Source organism: Lepidochelys olivacea (genome assembly GCF_965140295.1).
Source record: "Lepidochelys olivacea isolate rLepOli2 genome assembly, chromosome: 2".
In the NCBI taxonomy this organism is placed as follows: Eukaryota; Metazoa; Chordata; order Testudines; family Cheloniidae; genus Lepidochelys; species Lepidochelys olivacea.
In genome coordinates this window covers 271,673,121-271,685,964 of record NC_140412.1, presented here as the reverse complement: position 1 = coordinate 271,685,964, position 12,844 = coordinate 271,673,121, and the positions used below count along the sequence as shown (strand labels likewise).

Below are 12,844 nucleotides of genomic sequence, written 5' to 3'. Positions count from 1 at the left end.
AGCAGAAAGGCCACCACGCCCCTCTGGCAGCTCCTGGACCAGCGTGGGGCGCGATGCAACCTGGCCCCCGCCCTGAGCAGCATCATGCGCCAAGCACCGCCCCTGCCAGCCTCTGCAAGTGGGCTGAAAACCCGGGCACGAGCCAACGGCCAGCAAGCCTGAGGACAGGCAGGCAAATAGCAGGTCTAGCCTGCGCTGGGGCCCATGAGCCCGCCTGAGCCCTGGCTTCACAGGGGCACATACATCATCACAAAGGCACCTGGCTGGGGGGTGGGGTAGATTCCACCCCAGCCCACCACCCACCTCTGCATGTCTGTGAATTCCGGCACTGCCTGATCACCAGCCCACTAAAGAGAGCACGTGTGTGCAAGGACGTGCAAAGAGATGTTACAAAGGTGAGCGGCTCGCCCACACACGGGGTAGGAGCCCTGCAGTGTTGGGATGGGTAGCTCCCCCATGTCTTGGGAGACCTGAGGGGTCGGGGTGGGCAGCACCCTCATGTCTGGGGGGACCCTGTTGTATTGGGGTGGGTGGCTTCCCCATGGTCAGGGGGACCCAGAGGTAACAGGGTGGGCGGTTCCCCCGTGCCTGGGGAGACACCTGCGGTATCGGGGTGGGCGGCTCCCCTAAGGTCAGAAGGACCCTGAGGTATCAGGTTGGGGTGGCTCCTCCATGCCCGGGGGGATCCTGCAGGCAAATGTCCAGGGGGACCCTCTGGCAAATGAAGTGAAGAGAAGGAGGCGGGTGGTGGTGGCCGGGGACTCTCTCCTCAGGGGGACTGAGTCATCTATCTGCCGCCCTGACCGGGAAAACCGAGAAGTCTGCTGCTTGCCAGGAGCTAGGATACACGATGTGACGGAGAGACTGCCGAGACTCATCAAGCCCTTGGATCGCTACCCCTTCCTGCGTCTCCACGTGGGCACCAATGATACTGCCAAGAATGACCTTGAGCGGATCAGTGCAGACTACGTGGCTCTGGAAAGGAGGATAAAGGAGTCTGAGGCGCAAGTGGTCTTCTCGTCCATCCTCCCCGTGGAAGGAAAAGGCCTGGGCAGAGACCGTCGAATCGTGGAAGCCAATGAATGGCTATGCAGGTGGTGTCGGTGAGATGGCTTTGAATTCTTTGAGCATGGGATGGTGTTCCAAGAAGGAGGAGTGCTAGGCAGAGACGGGCTCCACCTAACGAAGAGAGGGAAGAGCATCTTCGCAAGCAGGCTGGCTAACCTAGTGAGGGGGGCTTTAAACTAGATTCACCAGGAGAAGGAGACCAAAGCCCTGAGGTAAGTGGGGAAGTGGGATACCAGGAGGAGGCACGAGCAGAAGTGCGCGAGAGGGGAGGGCTCCTGCCTCATACTGAGAAAGAGGGATGATCAGCGAGTTATCTCAAGTGCCTATACACAAATGCAAGAAGCCTGGGAAACAAGCAGGGAGAACTGGAAGTCCTGGCAAAGTCAGGGAATTATGATGTGATTGGAATAACAGAGACTTGGTGGGATAACTCACATGACTGGAGTACTGTCATGGATGGTTATAAACTGTTCAGGAGGGACAGGTAGGGCAGAAAAGGTGGGGGAGTTGCACTGTATGTAAGGGAGCAGTATGACTGCTCAGTGCTCTGGTATGAAACTGCAGAAAAACCTGAGAGTCTCTGGATTAAGTTTAGAAGCATGAGCAACAAGGGTGATGTCGTGGTGGGAGTCTACTATAGACCACCGGACCAGGGGAATGAGGTGGACGCGGCTTTCTTCCAGCAACTCGCAGAAGCTACTAGATCACATGCCCTGGTTCTCATGGGAGACTTCAATCACCCTGATATCTGCTGGGAGAGCAATACAGCGGTGCACTGACAATCCAGGAAGTTTTTGGAAAATGTAGGGGACAATTTCCTGGTGCAAGTGCTGGAGGAACCAACTAGGGGCAGAGCTCTTCTTGACCTGCTGCTCACAAACCAGGAAGAATTAGTAGGGGAAGCAAAAGTGGATGGGAACCTGGGAGGCAGTGACCATGAGATAGTCGAGTTCAGGATCCTGACACAAGGAAGAAAGGAAAGCAGCAGAATACAGACCCTGGACTTCAGAAAAGCAGACTTTGACAACCTCAGGGAACTGATGGGCAAGATCCCCTGGGAGAATAACATGAGGGGGAAAGGAGTCCAGGAGAGCTGGCTTTATTTTAAAGAATCCTTATTGAGGTTACAGGGACAAACTATCCCGATGTGTAGAAAGAATAGTAAATATGGCAGGTGACCAGCTTGGCTTAACAGTGAAATCCTTGCTGATCTTAAACACAAAAAAGAAGCTTACAAGAACTGGAAGATTGGACAAATGACCAGAGATGAGTATAAAAATATTGCTCGGGCATGCAGGAGTGAAATCAGGAAGGCCAAATCACATCTGGAGTTGCAGCTAGCAAGAGATGTTAAGAGTAACAAGAAGGGTTTCTTCAGGTGTGTTGGCAACAAGAAGAAAGTCAAGGAAAGTGTGAGCCCCTTATTGAATGAGGGAGGCAACCTAGTGACAGAGGATGTGGAAAAAGCTAATGTACTCAGTGCTTTTTTTGCCTTTGTCTTCACGAACAAGGTCAGCTCCCAGACTACTGCACTGGGCAGCACAGCATGGGGAGGAGGTGACCAGCCCTCTGTGGAGAAAGAAGTGGTTCGGGACTATTTAGAAAAGCTGGACGAGCACAAGTCCATGGGGACGGATGCACTGCATCCGAGAGTGCTAAAGGAGTTGGCAGATGTGATTGCAGAGCCATTGGCCATTATCTTTGAAAACTCATGGCGATCGGAGGAGATCCCGGACGACTGGAAAAAGGCTAATGTAGTGCTCATCTTTAAAAAAGGGAAGGAGGATGATCCTGGGAACTACAGGCCAGTCAGCCTCACCTCAGTCCCTGGAAAAATCATGGAGTAGGTCCTCAAGGAATCAATTCTGAAGCACTGAGAGGAGAGGAAAGTGATCAGGAACAGTCAGCATGGATTCACCAAGGGCAAGTCATGCCTGACTAATCTAATTGCCTTCTATGAGAAGGACAAGTGCTGAGCCCTGCACTTAGGACGGAAGAATCTCATGCACCGCTACAGACTAGGGACCGAATGGCTCGGCAGCAGTTCTGCAGAAAAGGACCTAGGGGTTACAGTGGATGAGAAGCTGGATATGAGTCAGCAGTGTGCCCTTTTTGGCAAGAAGGCCAATGGGATTTTGGGCTGTATAAGTAGGGGCATTGCCAGCAGATTGAGGGACGTGATCGTCCCCCTCTATTCGACATTGGTGAGGCCTCATCTGGAGTACTGTGTCCAGTTTTGGGCCCCACACTACAAGAAGCATGTGGAAAAATTGGAGAAAGTCCAGCGGAGGGCAACAAAAATGATTAGGGTACTGGAACACATGATTCATGAGGAGAGTCTGAGGGAACTGGGATTGTTTAGTCTGCGGAAGAGAAGAGTGAGGGGGGATTTGATAGCTGCTTTCAACTACCTGGAAGGGGGTTCCAAAGAGGATGGATCTAGACTGTTCTCAATGGTAGCAGATGACAGAACAAGGAGTAATGGTCTGAAGTTGCAGTGGGGGAGGTTTTATGTTGGATATTATGAAAAACTTTTTCACTAAGAGGGTGGTGAAACACTGGAATGCGTTACCTAGGGAGGTGGTAGAATCTCCTTCCTTAGAAGTTTTTAAGGTCAGGCTTGACAAAGCCCTGGCTGGGATGATTTAATTGGGGATTGGTCCTGCTTTGAGCAGGGGGTGGGACTAGATGACCTCCTGAGGTCCCTTCCAACCCTGATATTCTATGATTCTAAGTGTAAAAATACAATTAGTCAGGCAAAAAAAGAATTTGAAGAACAGCTAGCAAAAGACTCAAAAAGTAATAGCAAGAAGTACATCAGAAGCAGGAAGCCTGCTAAACAACCAGTGAGGCCACTGGACATTTGAGATGCTAAAGGAGCACTCAAGGACGATAACATCATTGCAGAGAAACCAAATGAATTCTTTACATCCGTCTTCATGGCTGAGGATGTGAGGGAGAGTCCCAAACCTGAGCCATTCTTTTTAGGTGACAGATCTGAGGGACTGTCCCAGATTGAGGTGTCATTAGAGGAGGTTTTGGAACAAATTGATGAACTAAACAGTAATAAGTCAGGAGGGCCAGACGGTATTCACCCAGCAGTTCTGAGGGAACTCAAATGTGAAATTGCAGGACTACTAACTGTAGTCTGTAACCTATCATTTAAATCAACCTCTGTACCATGTGACACCAATTTTTAAAAAGGGCTCCAGAGGTGACCCCGGCAATTACAGGCCAGTAAGCCTGACTTCAGCTCTGGGCAAACTGGTTGAAACTATAGAAAAGAACAAAATTGTCAGACACACAGATGAATGTAATTTGTTGGGGGAAGTGTCAACATGGTTTTTGTAAAGGGAAATCATGCCACACCAATCTACTAGAATTTTTTGAGGGAGTCAACAAGCATGTGGACAAGGGGGATCCAGTGGACATAGTGTACTTAGATTTTCAGAAAGCCTTTGACAAGGTCCCTCACCAAAGGCTCTTAAGCAAAGTAAGTAGTCATGGGATAAGAGGGAAGGTCCTCTCCTGGATTGGTAACTGGTTAAAAGGTAGGGAAAAAAAGGGTAGGAATAAATTATCAGTTTTCAGAATGGAGAGAGGTAAATAGTGGTGTCCCCAGGGGTCTGTACTGGGACCAGTCCTATTCAACATATTCATAAATGATCTGGAAAATGGGGTAAACAGTGAGGTGGCAAAATTTTCAGAGGATACAAAACTACTCAAGATAGTTAAATCCCAGGCAGACTGCGAAGAGCTACAAAAGGATCTCTCAAAACTGCGTGATGGGGCAACAAAATGGCAGATGAAATTAAATGCTGATAAATGCAAAGTAATGCACATTGGAATACATAATCCCAGCTATACGTATAAAATGATGGGGTCTAAATTAGCTGTTACCACTCGAGAAAGAGAGCTTGGAGTCACTGTGGATAGTTCTCTGGAAACATCCACTCACTGTGCAGCAGCAGTCAAAAAAGTGAACAGAATGCTGGGAATCATTAAGAAAGGGATAGATAATGAGACAGAAAATATCATCTTGACTCTATATAAATCCAGGGTACGCCCACACCTTGAATACTGTGTGCAGATGTGGTCGCCCCATCTCAAAAAAAATATATTGGAATTGGAAAAGGTTCAGGAAAGGGCAACAAAAATGATGAGGGGTCTGGAGCGTCTGCCGTATGAGGAGAGATTAATAAGACTGGGACTGTTCAGCTTGGAAAAGGGACGACTGAGGGGCGATAGGATAGAGGTCTATAAAATCATGACTGGTGTGGAGAAAGTGAATAGGGAAGTGTTATTTACTCCTTCTCATAACACAAGAACTAGGGGTCACCCAATGAAATTAATAGGCAGACGGTTTAAAAAGAACTAAAGGAAGTATTTCTTCACACAATGCACAGTCAACGTATGGAACTCCTTGCCAGAGGATGTTGTGAAGACCAAGACCATAACAGGTTCAAAAAAGAACTAGATAAGTTCATGGAGGATAGGTCCATCAATGGCTATTAGCCAGGATGGGCAGGGAGGGTGTCCCTAGCCTCTGTTTGCCAGAAGCTGGGAATGAGTGACAGGGAATGGATCACTTGATGATTACCGGTTCTGTTCATTCCCTCTGGGCATTGGAACAGAATACTGGGCTAGATGGACCTTTGGTTTGACTCAGATGGCCCATTCTTATGTTTTTACCAGGGCAAGCATGGGGAGACCTCGGCAGTATTGGGATGGGAGGCTTCCCCACATTGGGGAGACACCTGCTGTATCAAGGGGTCAGGTCCCCTATGCCCGGGGGGACCCTGTGGTATTGGGGGGAGCAGCTCCCTGTGCCTGGGGAGTCACCTGCAGTATCGGGGCGGGGAGACACCTGTGGTATTGGGGTGAGTGGCTCCCTCATGTCCAGGGGGACTCTGCGGTATCAGGGTGAGCAGATCCCCCATGTACAGGGGGGACCCTACGGTTTGGGGTGGGTGGTGCTCCCATGTACAGGGGGACACCTACGGTAACAGGGTAGGTGGCGCCCCCATGTGGGGGGGGACCCTGCGGTATTGGGGTGGGCGGCTCCCCCATGTGCAGGGGGACCCTGCGGTATTGGGGTGGGCGGCTCCCCCATGTGCAGGGGGACCCTGCGGTATTGGGGTGGGCGGCTCCCCCATGTGCAGGGGGACCCTGCAGTATCAGGAGTCAGCTCTCCCACATTCAGGGAGAACCTACAGTAACAGAGTGGGTGGCTCCCCATGTCCAGGGAAACCCTGAAGTACTGGGGCAAGCATGAGGAGACACCTACAGTATCAAGGGGTCGGCTCCCCCATGTCCAGGGAACCATGTGGTGTCAGGGTGGGCGGCTCCCCCATGTACAAGGGGGGCCCTGTGGTATTGGGGTGGGCGGCTCCCCCAGGTACAGGGGGGACCCTGAAGTATCGGGGTGGGTGGCTACCCCATGTTGGGGAGACACCTACAGTATCGAGGGTTCAGCTCCCCTATGCTCGCAGGAACCCTGTGATATTGGGGGGAGCAGCTCCCCCAGGTACAGGGGGAACCCTGTGGTATTGGGGTGGGCGGCTCCCTGTGCCCGGGGAGACACCTGCAGTATCAGGGTGGGCTGCTCTCCCATGTCCAGGGGGACCCTGTGGTATTGGGGTGAGTGGTTCCCCCACGTACAGGGGGGACTCTGTGGTATTGAGGGGCAGCTCCCCTATGTCCGGGGGGACTCTGCGGTTTTGGCGGACAGCTTCCCTATGTCCAGGGGGACACCTGCGGTATTGGGGTGGGTGGCTCCCTCGTGTCCGGGGGGACCCTGAGGTATCGGGGTGAGCAGCACCTCCATGTACAGGAGAGACCCTGCGGTCTCGGGAGGCAGCTTCCCGGGGAGACACCTGTGGTGTCGGAGTGGGCAGCTCCCCCTGGCCTGGGGAGACACCTGTGGTATTGGGGTGAGCGGCTCCCCCATGTGCAGGGGATCCTGTGGTATCGGGGGCAGCTCCCCCTTACAGGGCAGGGCAGGGCAGGGCACGGAGGGGCTCCACGTGGGGCAGGGCCCTGTGCGGCCGCGGGTGTGGTGGCCGGCCTGGCTCTGGCTGGCTGGCTGCTCTGGAGGGAGAGGAGCGTGGGAGCTGGCCCTGCCCTGCTCAGTGTCCGACAGGGGAGCGAGAGCACATTCATGCTCAGAGCTGCGCCCCTCCGCTCCCGTCGCCGGCGCTGCCCCATCAGCGGCAGCAGTCTGATTAATTCGCTTCCAGCAGGGAGCTGATGGGGCCAGTGATGGAGCCGCGGCACCAGGCGCGCTGAAATTGATAGTTTTTCACAGTTACAAATGAGGAGCCTCCTCAGCTGCAAATGGCGCCCGCACAGTCGGACTCCGGTAATGATCATAAAGAGGCTCTCTTTAAACTGCGAAAGCCCCTGGGACTGAGCGGGGGGGCGGCTGCCGCGCTAATGAGAACGGCGAGGGGGCGAACAGGCATGGAAATGGCTCCTCCACTCCTGATGTGCATTTAACGGCTTTTTTAGTGCGGCGGCCGCGCCAGGAACGAAGGAGTGATGGATGCAGCACAAAGGCATTTATTTTCCAATTCGGCAAAGTGGCTACGTTGGGAAATGTGTGAATTATTTTAATTCACTCAACTGTCCTGAACCCTCGGGGCGGGGGGAGGGCAGTACACAGCCAGTGTGTGTGAGAAACAGGGCTTCCTCCGACTCACTTCACTCTCCCAAACCGGGGGGAGGCAGGGGTCTGGGGGCAGGCAGGAGAGGGGGGCAGGGAGAGACGAAACGCAGGAAGAACGGAGCGGCCTTCACTCCACCGCTGGCCTCGCGTGGGGTGGGCAGAGCGGGGCAGGGGCATCCCCAGCAGAGGCAGCAAGCCCTGGCTGAGCAAGGGCCCGGCTCGGTGGCAGTCTCCGTGCCCTTGTCTCCCCAGCGCGGACAGCTCAGCGGCCCCCGTGCAGTGCCCAGCTCCCCGCAGGGTCTGCGCGGGGCTCCTGAGAGCACCGGCAGGGCGCTCGGTGCCATGCTGCCGGCAGGGCACAGCTCCTGCGGGCGGCCCGCACGCCCCTCCCGCCCGCAGCGGCGGAGCAATGCGGGGCACGGAGAGGGAGCGCAGGGTACTCACGGGGGTTGGGGCAGCTGCTGGGGATCACCACCGCCTCGCTCCACTGGTCTGCGCTGGAGACGGAGTAGGAGCGCTGGTGCATGCCGTCTGGCTTCGAGCAGAAGCCCACCAAGTTGATGGAGCGTTCGGAGTGCAGGGAGGTGCTGCTGGTCGAGTGGGGGGCACCTGCAAGACAGGCACAAGCTCACACCAGGCTGTCCCCAACGGCACAGAAAAGCGGGTCAGATGCCCATTCGCCAGCTGGGCCCCACAACGTATTTGCCCCCCACAATATGTCCCAGCCGAGCCCCACGACACGTCCCCCCCCGAGCCAACGCGTCCCAGCCGTGCCCCACGACACGTCCCCCTGCCCAAGCCAACGCGTCCCAGTCGGGCCCTGGAGCCGGAGCCTGTCGAGCTCTTGGAGGGGCTGAGAACAGCTGAGCCTTGCGGGTGGTGCCATCCTGGGTTCAGCAGTCACTGGGCTCCAAAAGACCAGAGCTCCTGGGAGACGAGGCGTCTCCCAGTCGCTGCCCGACATTTTCCCATTTTCAGAGGTGTCCCACGAAAGCATCTCTCTGTCACCACCAGAATTTGGTCCAATAAAAGATATCCCCTCCCTCATCTCATTTCTAATTCTCAGAAGGGTCAGTAAGTAGCAGCAGACAGTTCTTGGGCCAGGAAAACCAGAAGGGGTGGCACGAACACACCTCTGGGGCCCATAATTTAAGAAGAATGTTGATAAACTTCAGAGGGCTCAGAGAAGAGCCATGAGAATGATTAAAGCCGGGTTCTCAAACTTCACTGCACTGTGACCCCCTTCTGACAACAAAAATTACTACAGGACCCCAGGATGAGGGACCAAAGCCCGAGCCCACCCAAGCCCCGCTGCCCGGAGGGGGGGGCCAAAGCCGAAGCCCAATGGCTTCAGCCCCAGTCAGGGAGACCTGTAACCTGAACCCCACGGCCCTGGGGCTTGGGCTTTGGCCCTGGACTGTGGGGCTCGGGCTTTGGCCCTGGGCCCCAGCAAGACTAATCCCAGCTCTCGCGACCCCATTAAAATGGGGCCCCGATTCCATTAAAACAGGGTCCCAACCCACAGTTTGAGAACCGCTGGATTAAAGGATTGGAAAACCTGCCTCATAGTAAGAGACTCCAGGTGCTCACAGATTCATAGACTCTAGGGCCAGAAGGAACCATTGTGATCATCTAGTCTAAACTTCTCAAGAGCACAGGCCCTAGAACTGCCCTAAATTAAACTCAATCTATCTTAACAAAGACTCAACAAATTCTGCATCTTGGCAGGGAGTCAGACTAGACCAGTGTTTCTCAGCCTTTCTGACACCAGGGACTGGCTTGCTGCCTTCCTACGTGTTAGGGAGAACTCAGGGACCGGCACTGGTCCACGGACCGGTCATTGAGAAACAGTGGACTAGATGACCTTTGCGGTCCCTTCTAACCCTGTGGTTCTCTGACTCCATGAAAGAGAAGGCTAGGGGTGAGCTAATCACAGTCTATAAGTACCTACACGGGGAACAAATATTTCTTCAGTCTAGCAGACAAAGGTCTAACACGATCCAGTGGCTGGAAGATGAAGCTAGACAAATTCACAGCGGAAATAAGGGACAAGTTTTAACTGTGAATCATTAACTACTGAACCCTCTTCCCAAGGGCTGTGGTGGAGTCTCCATCCCTGGCAATGTTCACATCAATCTGGAATGTATTTCTACACGATGTCCTCTCGTCCAAACAGGAATTCAGGCAAGGAAGTCCTGCTGGTGTTGTGGAGGAGGGCAGACGACCTGATCAGAGTGGCTCCTTCTGGCTTTATAATCGAGGAGAGCACATGCGGAGTCTCTGGTCCTCGAGAGACAGCCGCTGCCCGGAGACTGCCAAGTGGTGCCCCGCCTCCAGGACCATGGGGTGGAGACTCGGTACATTTTCGCTGCACCAGAACACCCACGGCTGTCCCAGGTCGGCTGACGGGCTTGCGGGGCTATGGAACTGCAGTTTAGGCATTTGGGCTCAGGGACGCTGTGAAGGGGGAGGGTCCCAGAGCCTGGGCTCCAGCCCGAGCCCAAACATCTACACTGCCATTTTATAGCCCTGTCGCGCCAGCTGACACGGGCCAGCGGCGGGTGTTTCACTGCAATGCAGACGTACCCTGAGAGGCTGCCCCCTGGCCAGGGCAGGCAGGAAGGGGGAGCCTTTGGGGGCAGCAGAAGTGCCTGTTCTTATGCTTCTTCTCTTCTCAATGAGCCCTGAGCCCCCCAAGACCTAGGAACCAAACCCTGACCTGCGAGCCCCATCTGCTCCCGAGGCCCAGGCTCAATACACACATCCTCTGCTTGAGCCCTACTAGCTGTTCTGTGTCCCTCACTCAAGGCCCTGTGCTGGCCAGAGACCCATGCCGTCTGCAATCCCACGGCCACAGGACTGGCTACAGACCCCAAGCTGACATTCTTCAAATCCCATTTCCAATCCTTTGCGGATCCAAAGGAAACCTTGGAAACATGGCCCAAGTGTCTGCAGACAGCCTGAAACTGCAGCCCGGAGGAGCCTGGCCTGCCCCAGCTCGACAAGCAGGGATGCCGGGACAGCAGGACCTTCAGCAAATCCAGCGTCCGAGGATTGCAGCATGTTTACTTCATTCAAAAACCAGTGTTCATTTACATGACGTGGCTGCAGAACTCCCTGCCTGCCTCTCTGAGCGCACAGGTCAGGGAACTACCCACAAACCTTGCCTGCAACGGCTGCCTGCCCACCCCAGCTACAGCTGGGGTGCCCCTAGGGCCGGGGCTCCCATCTGACCCGCTCCGTGGCCTCATTGAGCCAGTGCTGCTGTCCCCGGAGCCCTGCCCCCTGCGATGCGCGCACAGCGAGTGATCGGCCTGGCTGCTGCGTGCTCCCCTCCCCTCCCCTCGTTCAGCGCCACAGAAACACGTGTAAAACCATGACACTGACTTTGCCTCTAATTAGCCCTTAATTTACAAGACACACTTGGAAGGGTAATTAGCTGGCACTCCGCTCCTGACGGCAGCATCCATCTCCACTCCTTCCTTGGGGGAGGGGGCCTGCTGGTGGTTGGAGCAGGGAGGATTCTATCTCCTTGTGGGCTGGGGACATGCTCAGAGGGGAGCCTGCCGTCCCCACGCACAGAGCAGTTCCTCACACACAGCTCCAAGACCCTCCTCTCCCCAGACAGAGACAGACCCCAGCAGGGTGCCTGAGAGGAACCTCCCCAGACACAGCCCCCGCCAGTGGGCCTGGGGACTGGAGATTAGCTGCCCACCATGCAGTCCCCAGCAGCAGGTCTCCAGAGCCTGAGCTGAGAGCCCCTGCCACCCCACTCCAGGTCAGCATGTCTGTGATTGCCAACCCCCTACACAGGCAGGAAGCCAGAAACGCTCTCTCCCCACAACTCAAAGCTTCAGGGGCAGAGATTTGCTGCAAATCGATCACCATTTATTTCATTTCATTATTAATTGTCCTGTCTTTATTCCAGAGTCTGTAACCTGGCTCTGCACCCAGCCCACATTGCCAGTTAATCACCCATACCCTGTGGCCATACATCTAGTCCCCTCTTGATGGGTAGGCACCCAGTGCACTTGAGACGGAGACTTTTGGTCAGCAGCGGGGGCAAGGTGTGGAAAATACACACCCACATGCACGCACGGACAATACAGCTCAAAGAACACAGCCACTGTACACCGTAACTATTTCTTCTCCTTTGAGCGACGTCTGTACACAGACGTTCCCCTGCTGGCGGTCCCCACACCGCGACCCTTGCTGAAGAGGCGTACCGGGAGTCTAGCTCAACAGCTACCGTAGAACAGTCCCGCCAGGCTCTTGGCCTCTTTAGATGCCTCGACGGTGGCACAGTGCTGTGCAGATGGAAGACCAGCTGCCGCTTTACAAATGTTCATGAGGGGGAGATTTCTGAGAGCTGCTACTAGAGTGGATGAACTCTTGTCGAATGTGCAGTGCCTCCCTAATGGGGGTATTTACTGGCCAACTCACAGCAGAGCCTGCCACAAGATGAGATCCCAACAGAAATTCCTTGGGGTGAAACATCTTCATCTTTAACCTTCTCCCTCTACGCTGTGCAAAGTTGGGGAGATTTCCTAAAGTGTTTAGGCCTGTCCAAATACAATGGAAGTGCTCTACATACATCCCAAAATGTAATTTTTCTCCATCTTTAGTTGAGTGAGGTTTGTGCAAAAGTAGTGGCAGGTGTACGACTTGGTTCAAATGCAATTCAGAAGCCACGTGAGGTACGAACCGGGGGTATGGGTTCAAGGGATCGGTCCTGCTTTGAGCAGGGGGTGGGACGAGATGACCTCCTGAGGTCCCTGCCCACCCTGATCTTCTAGGATTCTAAGGTTATCTTTATGGAAGGTGACTGTGGCATTACAGCCCGTAACTCTCCTACTCTTCCGCCCGAGGGTGCGGCCACAAAAGGACATTTTGATGGAGAGGCAGAGCAAAGATCAGGTAGCAAAGGGTGAACCCACGAGACCTAGCAGAACTCCATTTCCGTCCCAGAGAGCTACAGGTTTCCTTATTGGCTACCACAGGGTGAGAAAAAACAGACCTCCCCCCCCCCCCCACACACACACACACACAAACACACTTCTCTGGGCTGGGGAATTACAGAGACAGCCACCACATGGACTCCCAGGGAGC

General features: G+C 54.5%; 1 protein-coding gene across 3 annotated transcripts in view; it reads right to left on the bottom strand.

Annotated features, from left to right (window-relative positions):
* Window positions 1-12,844, bottom strand: part of AGAP3 (ArfGAP with GTPase domain, ankyrin repeat and PH domain 3) — a 237,126-nt gene that overhangs the window by 29,168 nt on the left and 195,114 nt on the right. For 2 of the 3 annotated variants that reach the window (XM_084619178.1, XM_084619177.1), the window contains exon 12: window positions 8,180-8,344. The exons of the other annotated variant lie outside the window; for it this stretch is intronic. In XM_084619178.1, the coding sequence (XP_084475304.1) occupies window positions 8,180-8,344 (165 nt within the window). The remainder of the gene's footprint in view (window positions 1-8,179; window positions 8,345-12,844) is intronic. 3 annotated transcript variants of the gene reach the window in all.